This window comes from Gracilinanus agilis, chromosome 1 (assembly GCF_016433145.1).
Source record: "Gracilinanus agilis isolate LMUSP501 chromosome 1, AgileGrace, whole genome shotgun sequence".
NCBI classification, from domain to species: Eukaryota; Metazoa; Chordata; class Mammalia; order Didelphimorphia; family Didelphidae; genus Gracilinanus; species Gracilinanus agilis.
This window is the reverse complement of record NC_058130.1, coordinates 590638776-590661727: the sequence shown is the minus strand read 5'-3', so window position 1 is coordinate 590661727 and position 22952 is coordinate 590638776. Positions and strand designations below refer to the sequence as shown.

The window sequence follows — 22952 nt, the reverse complement described above, 5'->3', positions numbered from 1 at the left end:
ACTGAGATTTTATCATCTACATTTTCCAGCTAATTGTAAAATGAAAAGATGTTGTATATTGTTGAATATTAAAACCTACTTTTCCCTATTAATATGTTCATTGAAGATAGGCTTAATTTATATAGATGACTTTCAAAATTTTTTTATATATATGAGAGTAGACATATAGGTTGGTAGTTTTTCTCAATATCCTTTTTTGACATTAATAAGATCCTATTTTTTCTCCCCACACTTTTGTATCTTACTTTTCTTCAGATATCTTGTATAGGAGTTTTTCAACACCTTTGTCTTCTTCCTTATCTTGAGCCTAAATCTGCCTCTCTCTAACTTCTATACATTAGCTCCACTGGGACTAAGCAAAAAAAAAAAAAAAAAAAAAAAAAAGGCTAATTTGGGGGCAGCTGGGTAGCTCAGTGGATTGAGAGCCAGGCCTAGAGACGGGAGGTCCTAGGTTCAAATCCGGCCTCAGACACTTCCCAGTTGTGTGACCCTGGGCAAGTCACTTGACCCCCATTGCCTACCCTTACCACTCTTCCACCTATAAGTCAATACACAGAAGTTAAGGGTTTAAAAAAAAAAAAAGGCTAATTCCTCTTTGCTATGACAATTCAAATATTTGATGACAGCTGTTATATCCTCTTCAATCTTCTTTTTTACATTTGAAACACTGACAGTTCCTTCCTTTAATTCTTGTATGGTAGAGTTCTAATCCCTTCACTATTTTGGTAGCCTTTCTCTCTATTCTTTCCAGCATGTCCTTTCTTTTCTTTTCTTTCTTTTTTTTAGAACCTCTCCAGGCCTGGCTCTCTATCCTTTGAGCCACCTAGCTGATCTGTCAATGAATGCCCTTTGTGTACCTAGAAGTTAATACAATACTTTAGAAATGATTGATTGTGGTAGCATACAATGGAACTATCACCATCAACCTTAATGCATTACTTATATTTTTTGATTTACAATTTTTATTTTTATTATTTTTATTTATAATTAATTGTTTTACTAAATATTTTTCTTAACCTAGCATAGAATAGTGGATTCAAAGTTTTTACACATAACCACACGTAATATGAAAAACAAGGAAAACTATTTGAAAAATGTCATTAGGTAATGTAGTTAGATTAAACTTGGAAACAATAAAAAGGGTGGGTTAGTTTCAAACTTCATCAATTAATAGTCCCAACTTTCACTAATCAATAATTATATTTGGAGCTACTTTAATGAGGCATTTTGTGCAACAAACAATTTCTTTCCTCTTTTTTTATTATAGCAGTCATATCACAGTCAGATTTATTTGTATTCTTCTCCAAAAACATGAGATAGTGGTCCTGTTTGTTGTTATTAATCACTAATGGCATTTCAAATAGATACTGAGGGGTTAATGGCTTTTACAATCAGTTTCAATCAGCCACTCACTATGGTTCTTTCCCTCTACAGCAGTGATGGCAAACCTTTTAGATACAGAGTGCCGGACCCTGCCCTCACCCCATCCCACTTCTCCAGACCAAGTGCCCCAGAGACCGAGTGCCAGGTGCTTTGCCCCCCTTTTCCTTACTCCACACAGGGGAGGGAGAAATTGTTCCCATTGGGCTGCCAGGTAGAGGGGTGGGGGATATGAAAAAAAATGTTATCAGGTGCAGTGGAGAGGAGGAAAGGGGCAGCTCCACCTGAGTCCCTCTGCCTTTCTAGTAAAGAATTTGGGGGAAGGGGAAGGGCGACTGTGGGTCCACGGAGAGCACTCTGTGTGCTAGCTTTGGTACCTGTACCAGAGGTTTGCCAACACTGCTCTATAGGATCAAGAACCATCACTTACCTCTTTGGTTGTTAATTGATGTTTGAAAGAAGAAGTAATTTTGCTTCAAAGGGAAGAAACATGTAATGACTCACTTGAAGAAGGCTCTGGAAATCATACAGGATGGGGCAGCTACGTGGCTCAGTGGATAGAGAACCAGACCTGGAGACAAGAGACACTTCCTAGCTATGTGTCCCTGGGCAAGTTACTTAACCCCAGTTGCCTAGCCCTTACTGTTCTTCTGCTTTAGGACCTAGTATTAATTCTAACACAGAAGGTAAGGGGTTTAAAAAAAAAAAAAAAGAAAGAAAGAAAATAATAGAATTGACAGACAAGGAACCTTAAGCCCACAGAGGATAAGTGTTTTTTTTTTATCAAGGTTAACAGAATTAATGGTAGGTCTAGAACTATGAAACTAGGTCTCCCTACTGCCAGTCCAGTGATCTTTCCACTATATTGCATTGCCTCTCACTTCCAAGCTGGAGAAGTTACAAGCTGTGGGTGGCTTAGGAATAGCAGAGAACCCAATAGAGTTTACTTATATCAGAGTTTTCTGGGAGCAGTTGTGATACAGGGCATGATTTTAATTGCCTTAATATCACTAGAACTCTTTTGCCTGTTACAAGCAATTCATATACATGTATAAGTAAACATTGTAATCTTTTCTATAAAGATTGACAGCAAGAATAAAGTTTTATTCCTTCAAATTGAAATCAGGTGGGAAATGTATAAAAATGGGCTGCTTGGCTGGCTCCCTTAAAGTTCTGATATGATTGGCAGTCAGGTAATTTTCTCATTTTCCTTTCTCTATTTCTCCATGCCCTTGCTACATTTCCTTCAATTTCATGCAAATAAAGACAGGGAGGTGGTAAAGTGAATAGTGCTGGGCTGAGAGTTAGGAAGACTCCATCTTCTGGGTTCAAATCTGACCTCAGATATTTATCAGTTGTGTGACCCTAGACAAGTCACTTAACCCTGTTTGGTTTAGTTTTCTAATCTGTAAAATGAACTGGAGAAAGAAATGGCAAACCATTCAGTATCTTTGCCAAGAAAATCACAAATGGGAACATGACTAATAACTTTTTTATCTATATACAATTAGCTACAAAGTTTATTCTCTGGTGTAGCAGTCTTAATTTCAATAGATGTTTATGCAATCATATATACTATGTAATAGGGATTGATCACTGAGAACCCAATCTTAATAAGCATGCATAGTTTTCTCTCTCCCTGATACAGACCTCTAACATAGACATCAGAACACATTCAGGTAATTCTCTGATTGTTTCTGGCTTGTTTACCACGTGGTAAAGAAAAAGTTTTGGTTGACTGCTGAACTGAACTGAGAGTACATATTAATGGCACTAACCAGTGAAACTGATCTTTATTCTCCTGGGCTATGTTCAAGGAAGGAGATAATACTTGCTTTTAAGCCTCTGGGCAAGCATGCAGGGGGAGATTAATTTGATCAATTGGTGCATTTACTAGGAACTGCCATTTCTTTCAAGCAGTCAGTCAAAAAGGTCTTTTCTTCACCTTGTATTAAGTAGGAAAGAAATAGTTATTGGCTATCTGTGAATGCTCTGGCAAAGCATGCTGGCTATGCTCATAAGAACCAGGCTCTCTTTGACCAGTCCACCCAATTACATGTGACTCACAGGATTTTGGTTCATATTTTTATTTCTAATAATTTTGAATCAATAGTAATATATCACTTCCTTAAAGAAAGTTAGTGCCATACTTCCTATATTATGCCTCTTAAGATCTCATTGAAAACCTTCAAGCAGATTCTAGATGACTTTGCCAGGCACATGTAGAAAAATTTTGTGTTTGATACACTTAGATTACTAACCTCGGAAAATCTTTTTTCATTTCTAGATTCTATAAATCTGTATTCTACATGACAACAAAGCTTCTGCAGTGCACCTTGAATTCAATTCACCTTGTAATGCTTAACTGAGGTAGATAATAAACTATCAGAAAATCCCTATGCCAATAGAAGGTTTTTGCTAATTTTTAATAGGGCCCTACATAAAAGTACCTAGGCTATTATCATAATTCAGAGGTCAAATGTGCACAAAATAATAAATGGTTTTTAACATGTTTTCACTGAGATAAATTTCTGGTACTGGACATAACAAACTCAAAAGAAGTAATCATAAAACATAATCAGGAATATGTATTGCACAACAGCACAGATATAACCTATATCAAACTATTTAATGCTTGGAGAAGGGGGAATAGAAGGAGGGAGGGAGAGAATCTGAATCACAAAATAGCACATAACAATTGTTAAAAATTGTTTCTACATATAATTGAAAGAAAATTTAAAAAGAGAAAAAATAATCAGGGAAAAGCTTCATCTGTCAATGATTATGAAATGAATTGGGCTAAAATGTAGCCAGGTAGGTCCTTTCATATCTCCTTATAGATTTTAACTAATATTTCAGGGGGCAGCTAGATGGCTCAGTGGATAGAGAGCTAGGCTTAAAGACAGGAGGTCCTGGGTTCAAATGTAACTTCAGATACTTTTCCTAGCTGTGTGATCCTGGGCAAGATCCTGGGCAAGATCCTGATGGCAACGCTGCAGTTTTTTTTTTTTTTTTTTTTCCTACTAAAAAGCCACTGGGACTGGGGAGGAGCAGTTCTCCTCCCCCTCTCCACACTCAACTCTCATCACTGGCTCCTATGCCCAGAAGCCCAGTGGGAGTGCTTCATCCCTCCCTTGTTTGGGGTAGGGGGGTTAAGGTGGGTGGGGGGTAGCAGGGTGGAGTATAGCACTCCATCTCTTGGGGCTTGGGGTGGGCTTGGCACTCCATCTCTAAAAGGTTCACCATCTCTGGCTTAGCCCTTACCCCACTTTGCCTTGGAGTCAATACACATTATTGATTTTAAGATAGAAGGTAAAGGTTAATATATATGTGTGTGTGTGTGTATATATATATATATATATATATATGTATAAATACACATAAAATATAATAGTAAATCTTCTTATAATGTCTTATTTCCAACTTTGGAAATAAGACAGAGAATTTATTATATATCTTATGTAACCAATAGCTCAATGCCTATTTGGGTAAGCCTCTCCTCATTGGTGGAGAATTGATTACTCAACATTCCACCCTTGCATGAGGGACAGAGTTGGTGAGAGTTTCTCTGGAGCTTCTATTTCAAGAGAAAAACTCCCTTCAGATCCTAGAAGGGAAAGAGACTCTGTGAAGAAGTTGAAAACTAAGAGGAACTAGTTCAAATCACAACCCTATTGCCAGCTTACTACAAAAGAACTTGAGGGAATTTCCCTTTAGGGGAGAACTCTCTCTGTTGAGCTGACATTTCCTTCTCAATAGGAGAGTNTATATATATGTATATGTATAAATACACATAAAATATAATAGTAAATCTTCTTATAATGTCTTATTTCCAACTTTGGAAATAAGACAGAGAATTTATTATATATCTTATGTAACCAATAGCTCAATGCCTATTTGGGTAAGCCTCTCCTCATTGGTGGAGAATTGATTACTCAACATTCCACCCTTGCATGAGGGACAGAGTTGGTGAGAGTTTCTCTGGAGCTTCTATTTCAAGAGAAAAACTCCCTTCAGATCCTAGAAGGGAAAGAGACTCTGTGAAGAAGTTGAAAACTAAGAGGAACTAGTTCAAATCACAACCCTATTGCCAGCTTACTACAAAAGAACTTGAGGGAATTTCCCTTTAGGGGAGATCTCTCTCTGTTGAGCTGACATTTCCTTCTCAATAGGAGAGTTCACTCACTCTGTGATTGGGATATATTTTCATCTGTAGAACTTCTCTGATTTCTGTTTACTGTTGACTTGGATAAATGAGTTTATTTGCTATTTTTCTCTGTGCATCCACTCTGGAACTGGTATTTGGTGGGAAAAGAATTGACCCTCAGATATACAATTTGGGGCTGGCTTTCCTTACTATGGGATAACAAGCAGGAGTTTAGCTTGAACCTGAAAATGATTTCTCCTAGACTAATAATATATAGTGGAGTTGATATGACTTCTTTTCTCCCAAGGTCTTACCAGCTCTGCCCCTCATATAGGGGTAAAATATTAGTGATCATTTCCCACCATTGAGGAGAATCTTATGCAAGTAGATTTGAACCACTTTAAAAAAGTAAACTGTTAAAATTCTTTTCTCCCTTCACTGTTTTGCCAAGAGCGGATATTCTTAAATCCCTTATAGTACATCTAAAATGAGATTGTTATTAGGAAAAGTTGAGTTTTTTTCACTTGTGTTCATAATGTTGCATCTGTTTTCATATAGAGAGCATGTTTTCAAAATTTTTTCCTTTGAACTAATGAGAATTTTGTACCTGATTTTAGGGGTTGCTACTGTCTTGTGTTTTTTTCTTTTCTCTATACATGAACTTTGGGATCATTCTTACTTCAGTTCTCTAAATCATTTAGGTGGCTCAGTGGATAGAGAGCCTGATCTGGGGATGAGAAGTCCGAGGTTCAAATTTGGCCCCAGACACTTCCTAACTGGGTGACCTGGTACAAGTCACTTAACTCCAATTACTCAGTCCTTACTACTTTACTTTTCTGCCTTGGAACTGATATTTAGTATCCATTCTAAAACAGAAGATAAGGTTAAAAAAAAAAGGCAATAGAAGGGCAAAGGAGGTTGCAATGGAAATTAACCATACTGAGAATCAAGAGACCTGGTTTTTGTAATCATAGGAGCAAAACTTATTAGTAAGTAGCAGAGTAGAGGATTCAATCCTAGGCCTAACAATTCTAAATCTAGTTCTTTTTCCATTGTTCCACATTGCCTCTAGACCTGGTTCTGCCAGTAACTTGTGGTATGACCTAGGACAAGGCTCTTAATTTTTCTGGGTTTCAATTTTCTCATTATAATATAAAGGAATTGGTCCACATCATCTCTAAACTATCATCTAGTTATAACATTCTATGATTCTAGTTCTTTTTACACTGGAAACTAGTATTCCAAAGAATATGTGAATTTAAGTTTTCTATTTTAAAATAGAAAACTTAAATTCACACATATATAATTTAATTTAAATTCACAAATATATACATCATATATGTATATATGTTTATATAGCCTAATAAATACAAACATATAAAGCACATGTAATCATTTTCCATACAGTTTAAAAATACTGGGAAATCATAGACTTATCACTACGAAAAATATTTATCAAACCTCTTGTTGATTTGGTGTGGTATAAAATGAATTGCTAGGTGGCTCAGTGGTTGGAGTGATGGGTTGGAATCAGAAATACTTATGTTCCTGAGTTCAAATGTGGCTTCAGACATTAGCTGTGTGACCTTGGGCAAGTCACTTAACACTGCCTCCCTTTCCTCATTGATAAAATGAGTTGGAGAAGGAAATGACAAACCACTCCAGAATCCTTGCTAAAATAACTCCAGTTGAGTTGGATAGGACTGAAACACACCACCAAAAAATGGATTAACAAATAAATTCCTTTGTCTTCTTTGAACTCTAAAATCTCCCTAAAAAAAGTTAACAAAAAGGATCCAATAGAGAAAACAGTTTTGGGTACCTGTACATAGCTAGTGTAAGCAGCCCGCTTAGACCTCATACTTTATTTTTCTACTCTCCTTTACCAGATTATGACTTTAAAACAAATACAAAATAAAATTTTTGGGATTTTCCAATTTTTCCAAATATCCTTCCCAAAAAATTTTTGAACATTACTTTGGCATTTTACAGACTGTTGTGTAAAATATATATTGCTGTCAGTGACTATAAAACCTGGGCAAACTGAATAAAACAAAACTACCAAAGTAGTAATAACAAAGGGTCTCTAATGGCGGGGAGGGGAAGGTTATATAATTTGAGTTCCCCCACAACACCGGGAGGTGTCTCCACCAGGAAAAGGCAAAAGGAGTGTTTCAGCCTAGAGAAAAAATTATGTAAACTTTTACATTTGTAGATTGGGAAAGGTGAGTCTTAGACAATGCTTGACTCAGGGAAACAAGGTAGGCTGAGTGTCAGTCAGTTGCCACATTTGACAACATTTAGGTGAAGACTATACCAATTGATCAATCAACAAACATTTATTGGGGGTAGTTAGTGGATAGAGTACCAAGACTGGAATTGGGAGATCTGGTCTCAGACACTTCCTAAATGTGTGACCCAGAGCAAGTCACTAAAAGCCCTGTAGACTAGCCCTTACCGCCTATGGATTCTAAGACAAAAGGAAAAAGTTTAAAAAAAAGAAAAAAAAAGATAAAATGGGTGTGGACCTAATCAAGAACTTGCAGTTTCCAACTATGCCGCCCTCCATTCCGCATGCGTATTCACGGACAAGGGGCGGGGCCGAAAGGAGAGCGAAGTCGTGAAGGAATTGGCTACATTTTTTATTGGGCCTCGCCTCCACGGATGACGCGCAGGAGAGCGTGCTCACGTGGGTCGTCCAGGGCGGGCCCGCAGCGCTTTAATTGGTATTTAGGGTCGCTAGCGCGCGGGACAATTCCTGTGTCTTAGTCAAGGCTTCTCCTCCTGTGGTCTCTTCCGTGCGGCTGCGTGTGCGCTTTGAGGACCTGGCGCCACTCTCCGGTGAGTTGAAGGGGAATAATAGAGGCAGAGGGCATTTCCGGACCGCGGAGTGGGCGAAACCTTATAGGAAGCCCTTCTGATCTTCTCATTTGGCCTCCTGCGAGCGGCCATGGGATTGACAGCCATTGTTTCAGGAAGTTTTTCTTGTTATTTTTTTTTTTAAAGGAGTTCTTTATGTCGGGGAGGGCAGAGGAGACATTTGGTTAAAGTAGTTGTGGACTGAAGGGACGTTCCACCGAGCCTGGTTGGTTGGTTGGTTCGGTTTTGGCGCGTTGGTCTGTCCGCGCTCCTCATTGGCTATTTCAGAGCAGCGCGCGGCGCTGGTGGTGGGTTTCGTCCCTAGGGTGAATTTGCGCAAGCGCGTGCACCGGCGCCGGGGCGTCCGAGTCTCTTGTACCGGCACGGCCTCTGAGCCAGCCTTTGGATAGGCAATGGTGGAGCTCCGAAGTTACTGTTCCACTGCTGCTTTCCGTTATTAGCTCAGGAATGCGTTGGTGTTCTGGGAGGAAGGGCTGGAAGTTAGCCTAGGATCTTTTTTTTTTTTTTGAAACTTACCTAAGTAAATATTAAATAAACAAATAAACATATACACAATATTTATATATATCTATATCCATATCTACACATTACCAAGTCTTGGTTCCAAGGCAAAAGAGTGATAAGGGCTAGGCAGTTGGGGTTAAGTGACTTGTCCAGGATCACATACATAGCAAGTGTCTGAGGCCAGATTTGAACATAGAATCTTAATTTGGGTCCTTTAAATCTGATTCTTGAAAATATTTTGATGAAGTACTGATTCCCTAAATGCATTTTAAAACATGTTTCTGAGGAGGGTTTCTCCAGAGTGCCATAGGGGGTCAATGAAACAAAGATTAAGAACACCCAGGATAGGCATAATAGAATATTAGACTTGAAGGATTGTGGATTTTATATCCGGAAAGGACCTCAAAGGTGATCTAGTCCAATTGGAAAATTAGATCCCAGAGAGAGAAAGTGAGTTAACCAAGCTATTCAAGAAGTGTCAGAACCGGATCAAATGTAATAGACTTTGCTACTAATAGCAATGCCATGATCCAGGACGATTCTGAGAGACTTATGGGAAAGAGAATGCTTTCCATAGCTAGAGAAAGAACTGTTGGAGTAGAAATGCAGAAGGAAACATGATTTATCACTTGTTTATATGGGTATATGATTTGGGGTTTTGGTTTTAAAAGATTACTCTATTAAAAAAAATGAATAATGATAATACACGTATAACCCAATGGAATTGCTTGTCAACTCTGGGAGGTGGGGAGGGAAAAGAGGAGGGGGACAACAGGAATCATATAACCATGGTGGGGGGGGAGTGACAGAACTTAGTTTATTTCAGCATGATTCTCAAGTGATTGTTGATCTTTCTAATATTGGCAATGGCTATACTTTCATTCACTCAGATTCACACATCTCCTTTGTCTCCAGCATTGCTTTTACAATCCTGTCATTTAGTTGAAGGCTGAAGGCCATGCAGAAGAGGGGTAGGGAACAACCAAACCAAATCTTGGTTTGTCTAGAGGAATGGTGAAAACTGTGAACATTCAGGGTACCAAGTGATCTTGAAAGATGCTTCTAGATTTGATTCAGTGTAAAACTGCCAACCAGAGCTGTGTAGGTTAAGGAAATTTTCATTAGTATAAAATGGGAAGAGTGGGTCAATAGGCTAGAGAGGACCTCTCAGAAGACTCAACACCCAGAAGTTTGAAGCATATTTTTTCAGAAACCTATTCCTGCATTGGAAAACGAAGAAACTGTTCCTACCTAGTGAAGAAAATATCCTTAGTAATGCAGAAAGTATTGTTTTGGGGAAGATAGAAGAAATACTTAAATGAGTCTGATTGGTTTTCTTCAGTTTTCTAAATCTATACCTTTTCCTTTACCTGGTATAGTCTCAGTCTATACTAAACAGTGCAACACTGGCATTTTTTTTGTACAGATTTTAAAGAGCAATCAACAAGCTCTATTATTCTTTAGAGCCTACTTTGGAACACCAGAATTGCTTGAAGCTAGCTCTCTTTGTATTGATTGGACTCACATCCCATTAATTATATGTATCTAAGATTCATTGGTGATCATCTTCCCAGACTTTTATGATTCACTCCTTTATGGACTGAAGATAATTATTTCAAATCTTTACATTTTGTGGATGGCATATAACTTTTAGAATAAGTTTTTGTAGCAAAAACTTCTAGTATCGATAGGGTGAAATACACACATTAGGAATGCTATTTCTTTTTATTAACTGCTATAAGACTAGACTTGGCAGGTCCAAGATTTAGGGAGAGAAAAGGAGAATGTCTAGTTCATAAGAGAATGGTAGTTTCATCAAAAATTTCCTTAGATGGTTTATAGTATTATTTATGTCATGCATGCCTGTGAATATGATGTAATTCAGTCTTTTTAATCTATACATATTAAGCCTACAGTTTCTAGACACTTTAGTAGTGTAAGCATTTGTTTTAAAATTGTAGTTTCAATTCTTGATAAACATTGCTTTTCTTTTTAGAATTTGATTGTCTGTGTGAAATGCAAACTTTTTTTGCCAGTTCAGGGCTTATTGATCTAAAATCTGACTCTTTCAGCTTTTTAATGAATTCCAGAATGAAGCAGAAAAGAGAAGAATCCAAAGGAACAATAAAGGTATTTGACAATTTTATCTTCAGAGTTGTAGATAAATGTAGAAAAGTCTTGTAACATAGTAGCTGATGCTTATATATTTATTTACATTGTCATTTGTTCCTTCAAGTAACACTGAGATAGAAAATTAAAGTATTATCTGCATTTTAAAAATGAAGTAGAATGACTTGGCCAAGATCTTGTTGGGACTTTTCATTGCAGTTTGTTTTCTTTCACTTAGGTCATAATTGCTTTCTATTAGAGTAAGCAACTGAATTTTTAGATTATTTAAAACATTTTAAAAAATTAATATTTATTTTCTCTCCCTTCCACAATACTCCCACATGTGGAAAACCTCTGTAACAACTATGCATAGTCAAGCAAAATAAATTCCCACATTGATCATGACCAAAAATGTATGTCTAATTCTTTATCATTAGTCCATTATCTCTGTCAGGCTATGAGTAACATTAAGTAGAAAGATGATATGAAAAATGAAGGGGCATGGGTAAAGATGAGTGGATTTAAAAAAAATACAACTATCAATTTTTAAATTTCATTTTACTTTTTTTCTAAATTGGTCCTCTTTGCTGTCAATCTATGAAATGTCCAAAACCATTCATAGTGATGTGCTGTTTTGTATAGCATTTACATTAGTTTTTGTTATTTTTGATAATCAGTGATATACAAAATAGCAAAACTTACTTAAATTTATTTAAAATTTGTTCTCTGTCCTCATGAAGCTTGTAGCACAAGATTTCATGGTAGGTTCAGAAAAGATTTATAAATTAAAACCAGGTCCAACGTAGAATGCTACGACCAACTAGGACTATCAAGGAAGGCTTCCTAGACAAGGTAACATTTGAGTTGGATTTTAGTTCAGTTCAACTCTAAGACGTTTATTAAATGCCTATCATATACCCGATATTGAGAATACAAAGATAAAAATGAAGCTCTCTTTCCTTTCCCTCTAGGAGTATATATTCTAGAAGAGTCTGAATTCAAATTCAGGTGTTCAGTCTCCAAATCCATTGGTTTTTCCAATATATCTTTTTATTAAAGATATTTTATTTTCCTAATAACATGTAGTAAGTTTTCAATATGTTTCCTGAAATTAAAAGATCCAAATTGCCTCCCTCCCCTGCTCTCTCTTGGAGATGGTAAGCTATTTGATCTGGGTTATACATGTATTATCTTGCAAAACATACTCTTGCATATCATAATGTAGAATTCACATTACTGGGCCTCAGAAAGAAAATCATAGATTTTCCACTGAGGGCTCAGAAAGATAATAAACATTAGGACAAGGTAAAGTAAAAATTACAATTAAAAGAAAATTTGGTCTTTGTTTTGTCTAAGTTGCTGATTAAGTTTTCTAATTCAGTTTCACTAAAGCAATTGAAGTAAATCAGATAGAAGCAAGTTATATGAATTAGAAAAGGATTATATAACTTTGCCACTTTCTGACTGAAATTGCTTACCTAGGTCAGTGAGAGTAGGAACCCAGCAATTTTAAACTTTTAGGCAACACGAATAAACACTAGTTTTATATCAGTTTGGAAAATGAAAAATGAGCGTTCTTGTGAATGTGTATAAAGTGGACATGATTTTGGATGATGGATTTTACTTTAGGAACAATTTAGTATGGAGTAAAGACTTATTAGATTCGTTCTAATTTTAGCTCTGGCATGAACTTGAAGGATAGGAATTTAGTTAAGTAAAAAGGCTGACCTAGAATATTTCCCATGTATACAAAACAATATGAGCAAAGGTAGGGTTGCATAAGAATGTAGTGCATACTCGAACAAAGTGTCTGAGGCCAGATTTGAACCTAGGACCTCCTGTCTCTAAGCCTGACTTTCAATCTACTGAGCCACCCAGATGCCCCTTATAAGTCCTTTTTAAAAAGTATAAATTTTCATTTTGGTAAATGTGAAGTAGTGTGGTCCTTTCCATCCTTTTCCATCCATTAAAAAAAAAAATGGACCTGATTAGAAAATCTTTTGCGTATCAAGTACATACATACTTTGCTATAGTAGTTTAACTTGGATTGTGAAGCTAGAAAAGAGACTGTAGGGATCACCTAGTTCAATCCTTTAATTTATAGATCAGTTAACTTAGGCTCACAGAATGTTAATAACTTGACCAAGGTCATACCACATACTAACTAGCAGAGTTGTAATTTGAATCTATTCCTCCTGACTCCAAATTTTAATGTTCTTTTTGTATTTGGACCTGGTATGTAGTAGGTAATAACAAGAATCTTGCATATTTCAGGATGATGACCTAATAATATATCAACTTTTTAAAAGTTGATTTGGACCATAAGCAGTGAAGAAGAATGGTTAATTTTTAACTAGTACTAGTTTAGCTTTCAAAGTTAAGCTTGCTTCTCTTCATCAGAAGCCTATTGACTGACTGTTGTAATCCATATTGTATCTGAAATGTTCGTTCCCACAGTAGCTGGCATTTTCAGTTGAATAGTAAGATAATAATCAACTTCAGAAACTTTACCGTGGGAAAGGTGAATTCTTGTCATGTGAAGTACAGTGCGAACCAGTAACTTTCTCACGCTGGTATAGTATCATGTTCTAACTAACCTTGTTTGACTATCCAACATTGTTTGCTATCCCCTGGTGGCAGTATAACTAATGATTTTTTGAAAAATAAAAAGCTTTCAGTCCAGGAAATATACAGGATATTTACATTCAACAAGGAAGGTGATGAACACACTGTTCCACAAAACAATGGCTTGGCTGGATCAGTGTGTTTTAACTGTGCCCCAAGCAAGGAAGTTCTAGCAGTCTTTTGATTAATAGATTTGAAGCAAAATTGCTTCAATATTCTGATTAACTTGAAAAAGTTTTCTAGATAGAGATTCTTAAAAAAAAAAAAAGATTTTCCTTGTTTTTTAGTATATTTTCCTTTAGTAGTTTAATTAGATTTTAGTAAATAAAAATGATTTAAAATAGAATAAGGAAATCTTACTGTTTAAAGAAAAGCCATAATGTGCCCTTTGTAAAGATAAGAAATATATAAACAGTTAGCCCTTTATAGTTTTAAAGTGGGATATGTATGTCTTAAGATAGAACTGAGCCCTTTTTCACCTTTCTCACATTTCGTAGTACTTATGACTTTAGCCAGTTTCTCAGGAAGGCTCTTCTTCCTTTTCTCACTTTTCCACCACAATTCCAAGCCATCTATAGCACTGTAAAGTGAAAGTATGAACAGGGAGGGCAGCTAGGTAGTGCAGTGGATAGAGTGTCAGGCCTGCAGTGGGAAGACTTAGGTTCAAATTTGACCATACATGCTTCCTAGCTGTGTGATCCTGGTCAAGTCATATAACCACAGTTGCCTCTCCCCCACTGCCCTGCTCTTCTGACTTAGGATTTTTTTTTTAAACCATTATCTTTCGTCTTGTAGTCAATACTGTGTATTGGCTCCAAGGCAGAAGAGTGGTAAGGGCTAGGCAATGGGGGTCAAGTGATTTGCCCAGGGTCACACAGCTGGGAAGTATCTGAGGCCAGATTTGAACCTAGGACCTCCCGTCTCTAGGCCTGGCTCTCAATCCACTGAGCTACCTAGTTGCCCCCCTGACTTAGAATTGATATTAAGACAGAAGGTAAAGGTTTAAAGAAGGAAAAATAAATGTAAAATGGATGCTGACTTAAAAGAAATTACATCTTTGCTTTATATTAAAATATGCCATGCATACCTGTTCACTAAAGTAGTATTCTTAGGCTAGCAAAAGCAAAGCACAATATATAATAAAAGATATAGTACTTACAAGAAATTTAAGGATCATTTCTCTTTGAGGAAAAAGTGACTTCAGCAATGTGTCTTGCACGTACTTAATGAAGATTGTTCAATTTAAGATATTAAATTATTTTAAATTGAAAAAATTACTCATTATATAAAGTGAAATTTCCATATCCATAATTCCAGGAAAAACTGATGGAACCTTAGGATTTGCTTCTCAAGAGTGATATGTTAGCATTAAATATTAACAATTATATTTGCTTTTTTTGTTATTATGAGAAGCATGATGCTAATTATAAATACAATTATTTAATAGCCAGACAATCTGTTTTAATTTTTAGAATTATTTCGTGGACAAAGCAAATGACAGTCTTCTACCAAGACGAACACTCAAGATGATTCAGCCATCTGCAGCTGGTTCTCTGGTTGGCAGAGTAAATGAGGTATGTGGTGTTGGGGTAGGATGATGTAAGTAGTAATTGAAACATGATTTTGGCTTCTCCTAATCTAGAAGTACATATTATTGAAGTACAGGGATAGTTTAATAGTAAAACAGCCATTGTTCCTAGAGTAAATACTATTAATAACACAACATGGGGAAGTTCAAAATCCTGTGTTGAATTGAAGTGTATAGTGCAAGAGAATATTTTTAATAAGCTGTGAATATATCTGTAACATTTTTTCCCTATTCAAAGTTGAAGAAAGCATCAAAAATTGGTAATCTTGATATCTTGTGATTTGATTCCATCATTCCGCCAGCTTTTGAGTTTAAGTGGAAAGGAAGTGAAATGTTAGCATGTGTTTTGTACTTTGATGTTCATAAAAGATCACGTTTATAGAGCTTCTTATATAGTATGATTTCCTAATAGCAACTATGAAGTAGAATGTAAGCTTTATTGTGTTCCTCATTTTTCAAATGAGAAAATTGGGGCCCAGAAAACTAAATAACTTGTCCATGCTCATGCCAGGTAATAAGTGGCGCCCTTTCCTAGTGTAGATCAATTCCCAGATTTGGCTTTTTAAAATATTTTGAGATTCTTGTCCATCTCATCTTATAAATCTCAGAAAGAGTAATGTATATGGAGATGTTCTAGCTCTTTTTCTTTTTTTTTCAAAACTCTTACCTTTTGTTTTAAAATCAATGCTAAGTATTAGTTCCAAGGCAAAAGAGTGGTAAGGGCTATTTGAACCTAGGAACTCCTGTCTCCAGGCCTGGCTCTTCATCCACTAAGTTGCCAAGTTATCCTTCTCTAGATCTTTAACATTTTCATGAGTACCAAGATAGCCATTGTTAGCTTTTGTTCATGATACATGACCATCTACCTTTTTTTTTTTTTTTTTAAGTTCATGATGTATGATGGCTTGCATGCAGGCCATTATTAATAATGTGTTGTGACCTTCATATAATCATTATATTGCTCCATTATAGGGTTAATTGCAGTTTCAATTCTTTATAGATATAGAGCATTATATTTCATGACGTGGCCATAGAGCATGTAGAAATACTGGTGTTGAAAGGGTAAGTTTTTGTGTGTGAGAAAGCTTAGATAGCTCTCCTCTAATGTCTACCTATTTGTTAAATAAAACTTAAGAGAAATTTTGTAGCTAAGATTTATACTATTAATCTATAGTAATTGCTGCAGATAAATGTGGGTCACATTTAACTTTATGAACATTAACAGAATTAAAAATGACTTGATATTCACAGAACTGTAGAAATTAGAAATGTTTCTGAATGAACACTTAACAGTTAGGAACTTAACACTGAGAAAGGTTAAGTTCTTTGTTATGAGTTAGTATATGACTACATATGTTTTTTAATATTCATTCATTCAAAATTAGTGTTACCTACTTACTTAAAATTTCAGTTAAACTCTATGAAGGCCTCATCCAAAAGGAAGCTTTGGAATGATCAACTAATATCCAAGTCTCCTACCACCGATGTTGTTGTAGAGCCAGAGCATAGTGAAAATGAAAATCTTGAAGGAGTCTCTCAAGAAGCTTTTGATCTCATGATTAAAGGTATGTAAATATTTGTGGCTCATATGTTACTATAGCGTCAACCCATCAAAGCTTTTTCCAGATGCCTATTACAAATCTTGCCATGGCTTCTAGGCTGGGTAAAAAGGGTCTTCCTGAGTTTCTTTGTGTTGCTGTCAAAATATTTTTTGAGGGGGGCAGCTGGGTAGCTCAGTGGATTGAGAGCCAGGCCTAGAGACGGGAGGTCCTAGGTTCAAATCTGGCCTTAGACACTTCCCAGCTGTGTGTCCCTGGGCAAGTCACTTGACCCCCATTGCCTAGCCCTTACTACTCTTCTGCCTTTGAGCCAATATACAGTATTGACTCCAAGACAGAAGGTAAGGGTTTTATTAAAAAATATATATGTATGTATATATTTTTTGAACTAAACTTCTACTCTACAATGGATTATCAGTATGGTTCCTTTGCATATTCTTCCATTATGAGACCTGTAGTGTGAATTGAATGTTTACTTAAGGTATTTTCCTTTTATATTTATACTGATAATATTTTTCATTTGTATGTTAACATCAACAATGGGTGTATTGCTATACACAATATATAACACTTAGGTAAAAAGCCATCCTTTTTGATTGACAAGATTTTAAGTACACTTAAATTGTGGGATCTCAATATAGCATTAGAATATTAGTTCTTTAAGGGCAAGGACTGTCTTGCTTTCTTGTATTTGTATTTCTAGCACTTGGCATAGAGCCTGCCACATAAAAAGCACTTAATGTTTTATCTATCTGAATGTTTTATCTATATATAGCACCAAATTATAATAATGATCGTTTGTTGTAGCTTAATATTTTTTCCTCAAATTTATTTGGAGGTCGATTTGCAGTAGTAATGAATTAAAAAGGGAAAGATAAATTTGACTGAAGTGTAAAATGGGAGTGGTCTGAGTGGGCAACAAAAAGAAGTCATTTATTGAATCAGAGTAGTAATCCTGGAATTTGAGAACCATAGTGCTGAATTATATCTGAGTGACAAGGGAGAGGCAAGGAATTATAGAACAAGTATTTGGTTGCAGAAGTATCAAGATCTTATAATAGAGGAAATAAATGGGAAGTTTTTGTTTTGGTAGGGTTTATGTGTTGTTTTTTCTTTTTTCAATTTTAATAGCAAATTTGTGGTTTCATTAATATTGAGAACTTCTAACAAGATTGGCATCCGCTTTATAATTTCTAGCCTTAAAGAATTTTATGGGACACTGAGAGGTTAAGTGATCTGCTCAGGGTCACACAGTCAGTTAATGTGTCTAAGGTAAGGCATCTGGTATCACAGTGGATAAAATGCTGGGCCTGGAGTCAGAAAGACTTGTTCAAATCCAACCATTGACACTTACTAGTTTTGTGATCTTGGGCAAGTTACTTAACCTCTTTTTGCTCCAGTTTCTTCAGTTGTAAAATGGGGATATGAGATAATATTTGTTAATTGTTTAGCACAATACTTGGTTTATAGAAAGGAATGAACCCAGGTTTTCCTGACTCTGAGGCAAGTTGTCTATATACATTAGGCTACTCTTTCTACCTGGAATTTATTAGAAGAAGGTTCATAATAGTAGTAGGAATAGAATAGGCAGACTGATCACATTCTAGTAGAAAAAGAAAAAAAAAATTAAATGGTCAGGATATACTTTTTCCATGTGTGAAATAAAGTTGACAACCATTTCAAGTAGAGAAACACTTAGACCTACTTTCGCTAGGCTTATTTGGTGTGCTTCAAGAATCAAAATAATTTATATTAGCTTCCATAACAATACCTAACTTGTTTACAGTTAATTTTTAATCGTTGCAGAAAACCCTTCTTCTCAATACTGGAAGGAAGTGGCAGAAAAACGGAGAAAGGTTCTTTATGAAGTACTACAAGAAAATGAGAAAGTATGTATTCAATTCTAGTTGATTTCAGTTACTGTGTATCCTATCCTCCCTTCAGGGCCTCACCTTCTTAACTACCCACCCACAGCAGGTTTTTGGATTACCCGGGCTCCTTGGGCTTAGGGAGTATAACTGACATTGATTAGCTTTAGCAAAATATACTTAGAGTAAATAGGTTAAAAGAATGATTAGGTATAGTATATCTCTATTAAAGTGACAGATACATAGAACGAGGAAAGAGTGGCACTTTTGATTTGATCAACTCTCTTAACTACGTGCTGATAGAGTGAAGCTTTGTAATTGGCTGATCTGGAATTTCTCTATGGGACTAATTGTTTATAGACTAGTTCTTCCATATTATTATATCTACTTGGAGGTTATCTTAAGATTGCCATGGCTCATACTGGGCTTATCGACTACCTTCTCCTAACTTTTCTATTTCTTCTAATGGTACCATCATCCTCCCAGTTACATGGACTTTAAAAATCAGGCCTTCTCCTTGACTTCCATCCAATTAGTTGTTAAACCCCATTCATTCTGCCTTTTTAATATCTTATATTCCTTCTTTTCATTCCCACTGCAACTCTGGTTTGAGTTTCTGATTTTCTTCTCACCTAAAATATTAGAGTATCCTTTGAATGCTTTTCTTCACTCTATTCTGTCCATCTCTAATCCATCCTTTGTACCATTATTCACATAATCTTGTATCTTTTTTTTTTTTTTTTTGTTATACCACAACCTCAGTAAACTTTTTTACTCATATTGAACTCCCCTTCTTAACAAAGAAAAAAACACAACTGTTTATAATAGCATTTGCCACATTTTGTTCTCAGTCTTCTACCTGTCTATCAAGAGGGAAGTGTATTTCTTTTTTTTTTTTTTTTTTTGGAAGTGTATTTCTTCATATTCTCTGAGATCAAGACTATTCATTGTAGTTAATCTGAATTTTTCTTGCCTTTCAGTGTTGTTTTCATTTGCAGTTTTATAATTGTATACATTTTCCTCTTGATTCTGCTTTGTAGATAATCTTTATAATGTGTGATTGTCTTTCTTGTCTGTCCAAAATATTTCAGTGGCTCCCTATTCTTTTCTTTTTTTAAACTATTACCTTCTGTCTTTTAAAACTGCTTACGTTTTGTCTTCTATCTTATTAAATATTGGTCCTAAAGGCAGAAGAATAGTAAGGACTAGACAGTTGGGATTAAATGACTTATCCAGGGTCATACATCTAAGAAGTGTCAGGGGCCAGATTTGAACTCCTGACTCCAGACTCTGCTACTCTGCTACCTAGCTCCCCATTCTTTTCCATAAAAGTAACTACAAAAGACTCCTTGCTTAGTATTCAAGCCTTCTATAATTTGACTGCTGGCAAGCTTTCCAACCTCTTTAGCCAGGCTCCATAATTTTTCATGCCATTATTATCCTTTCCTCTTTGATCTCCATACCTTTACTAACACCATCCACTATTCTGTACTAGATTACTTTCAGTCTTTCTCTATGTATCAAAGTCCCTCCTTTCCTTCAAGGCTCAACTCAAGTAATTTCTTTGAAGTCTTTCCTGGTGGGCCCCCCTCCCCCAAGTGGACAGTATTCAGATTTCTTGTTTTTTTTTCTTTTTTATTATAGTTATTTGTTATATATAATATAGTTATATTTCACATATATATTCACTTGTATATATGTTATATATAATATAGTTATATTTTACTTCATTAGATTTCAAGATCCTTAGGAGTAGGTACTTTGTCACATAATAGATGTTTAATATGCCTTGAATTAAATTCTGTGAAAAAAGTTTGTAAACTTATATTTTTAGCTACACAAAGAAATCGAACAGAAGGACAATGAAATTGCCCACCTAAAAGAAGAAAATAAGGAACTGGCAGAACTAGCAGGACATGTGCAATATATGGCTGATATAATAGAAGTAAGCATTTTTAAAATAAGATTTAAATAATTACTTTCAGAAATTTGATGTTGATTTTTGTTGTATTTGAGGTTTAATTTTGTGATACCTAGCTTATGTCACATCCTTTAAACAGCAAACCATCTCTTTCTAAGTTATAAAAAATAGATTTAACCTCTAAACTTGAACATATTTTTTAAAAAGAGTCATGGAATTTCTTATTGTTAGAGGAATTAATTTTTGTTACCTAGTTTGAATATCAACCAAAAAAAGGTATGATTTATGCTATTTAAAAACTACTAGGTAACTTGTTTTTTTTTAACAATCCCCCCAAAAACTTCTGATTTTTGGATCCATTCTTTGAGGCTGCCAATATTATAGCCCTCTTGTTGGCACTTTCAAAACTCATTTAGTGAAAACTCAGAGGAATGAATGATCCCATTTTAAGCCCAAGATTCATTTGAACTGGGAAAAAAAACCCTTTTTGCATCCAAACTTTGATATCACTGTTTTAAAATTTAGAGTTTATAGTAAAACATTTTCTGTTTTGGAAGAACATGAATATTGAACTACCTCCAAGTTAAGTTACTTAATCTGTCCAAAAGGCTTTATTATAACAGTTCTTTAACATAGATCCTGAGTATGTGATTTACATAGAGGACCCAATATATCAATATACTAATGATATGCAAAGTTTTTGTGATGAAATCACTTTTGTTCTTTTTAGAGGTTAACTGGGCAGTCTGTAGAAAACTTTGAATTACGGGACAATCTAGCATTTGAGGATTCTGATTCTGGAAGAGAAGAAGTAGACAAAGAGTCTGAAGAAAATAGCCAGATCGACACGTGATGAATGAAATGGTTTACCTACAAATAAATTACCACGTATATAAATATTTTATGTTTGACTGTTGGGAAATAACACTGCCCAAGTTTACTTTCATAGTCTTTTGGGTTACTTTTCTAATTGGTGAAAACCTTGAACATTTGATTTTTTTTTTTCTCTCAGCTTGAGTCTTACTGACAGAATTAATTGTATTCTGCAAACTATTCTAGTTTGCTTTTGGACACTTGTATTAAAATACAAATACTATGTATTTTTAATCTTGTGATACTTTATGTAAATAGCTTCTTTTCAGTTGTGTCTGACATGACTTATATATTTGATAAATAAACTTCAACCTCCCATCAATAAAAGCATTGTTTACATATCTTATATTTATAACTAGGGAGCATGTTTGGGAAGGATGAATACTATTGTTACCTCATTTTCTGTTTATGTTGTATTTTTGTCAGTCAATATTTATTCAGTACTGTATTATGTATTCTTTGGAGAGCATAAAATATAAGTTCTTGCCTTTAAGGAAATTATAATCTGATTTGAGTATAAAATAAACACATGAAAGACTTTAACATAATATCTGAGTAATATCACACTTAAAAAATTGTAAAAATTGAAATTTAAAAAATAGCCATATGGTCATGATTGTTTTATAAGAATTTTTATAGGTTTCCTCTGAATAGTATATTTTAAAATTTTTCTTTTTTAAACCCTTACCTTCTGCTTTAGAACATACATTTGACATTTGTTTTAAGACAGAAGAGAGGTAAGGACTCGGCATCTGAGGTGAAGACTTTCTCAGGGACACACAGCTAAGAAGTATCTTGAAACCAAAATTGAATCCAGGACTTTACTTCCCTAGGTCTGGAGTTCTATCCACTGTGTTACCTGGCTGCCACTTCTGGTATACTCCATTCATTCATTCATTCATTCATTCATCCATCCATCCATTTATTTATTTATTTACTCATTTATTCATTCATTCATTTATTTATTTGTGTGTGTGTGTTTGTGTGTGTGTGTGTTTTAGCATTTAATAATATTTATTTTTTAGAAAAGTTAACATGGTTACATGGTTCATGCTCTTACTTTCCCCTTCACCCCCTGACTCTCCCCCCACCCCCCATAACCAGTGCACATTTCCACTGGTTTTAACATGTGTCATTGATCAAGACCTATTTCCAAATTGTTGATAGTTGCATTGGTGTGGTAGTTTCGAGTCTACATCCCCAATCATGTCCGCCTCAACCCATGTGTTCAAGCAGTTGCTTTTCTTCTGTGTTTCCACTCCTGCAGTCCTTCCTCTGAATGTGAGTAGCGTTCTTTACCATAAGTCCCTCAGAATTGTCCTGGGTAATTGCATTTCTGCTAGTACAGAAGTACTTCTGGTATATTTTAAATGAGTTGTAAATCAGATCACTTCAAGAAGATCTGTTAATAAAGCAAGATACTGTATTAGTACAAATCATATTAAAGGGCTAAAATTTATATAGTGCTTTAAAATTTTTTTTGCCAGATATGATTTTT

General features: G+C 35.3%; 1 protein-coding gene across 1 annotated transcript; it reads left to right on the top strand.

The window, feature by feature from the left end:
* Positions 1-8289: 8289 nt before the first annotated feature.
* GMNN (geminin DNA replication inhibitor) lies at positions 8290-21830 on the top strand. Its single transcript, XM_044658125.1, has 7 exons — positions 8290-8368; positions 10984-11041; positions 15118-15219; positions 16645-16798; positions 18599-18681; positions 20495-20605; positions 21312-21830. The coding sequence occupies exons 2-7, from the start codon at positions 10991-10993 to the stop codon at positions 21432-21434; spliced, it is 624 nt and encodes a 207-aa protein (XP_044514060.1). The 5' UTR covers positions 8290-8368; positions 10984-10990; the 3' UTR covers positions 21435-21830.
* The last annotated feature ends 1122 nt before the right edge of the window (positions 21831-22952 follow it).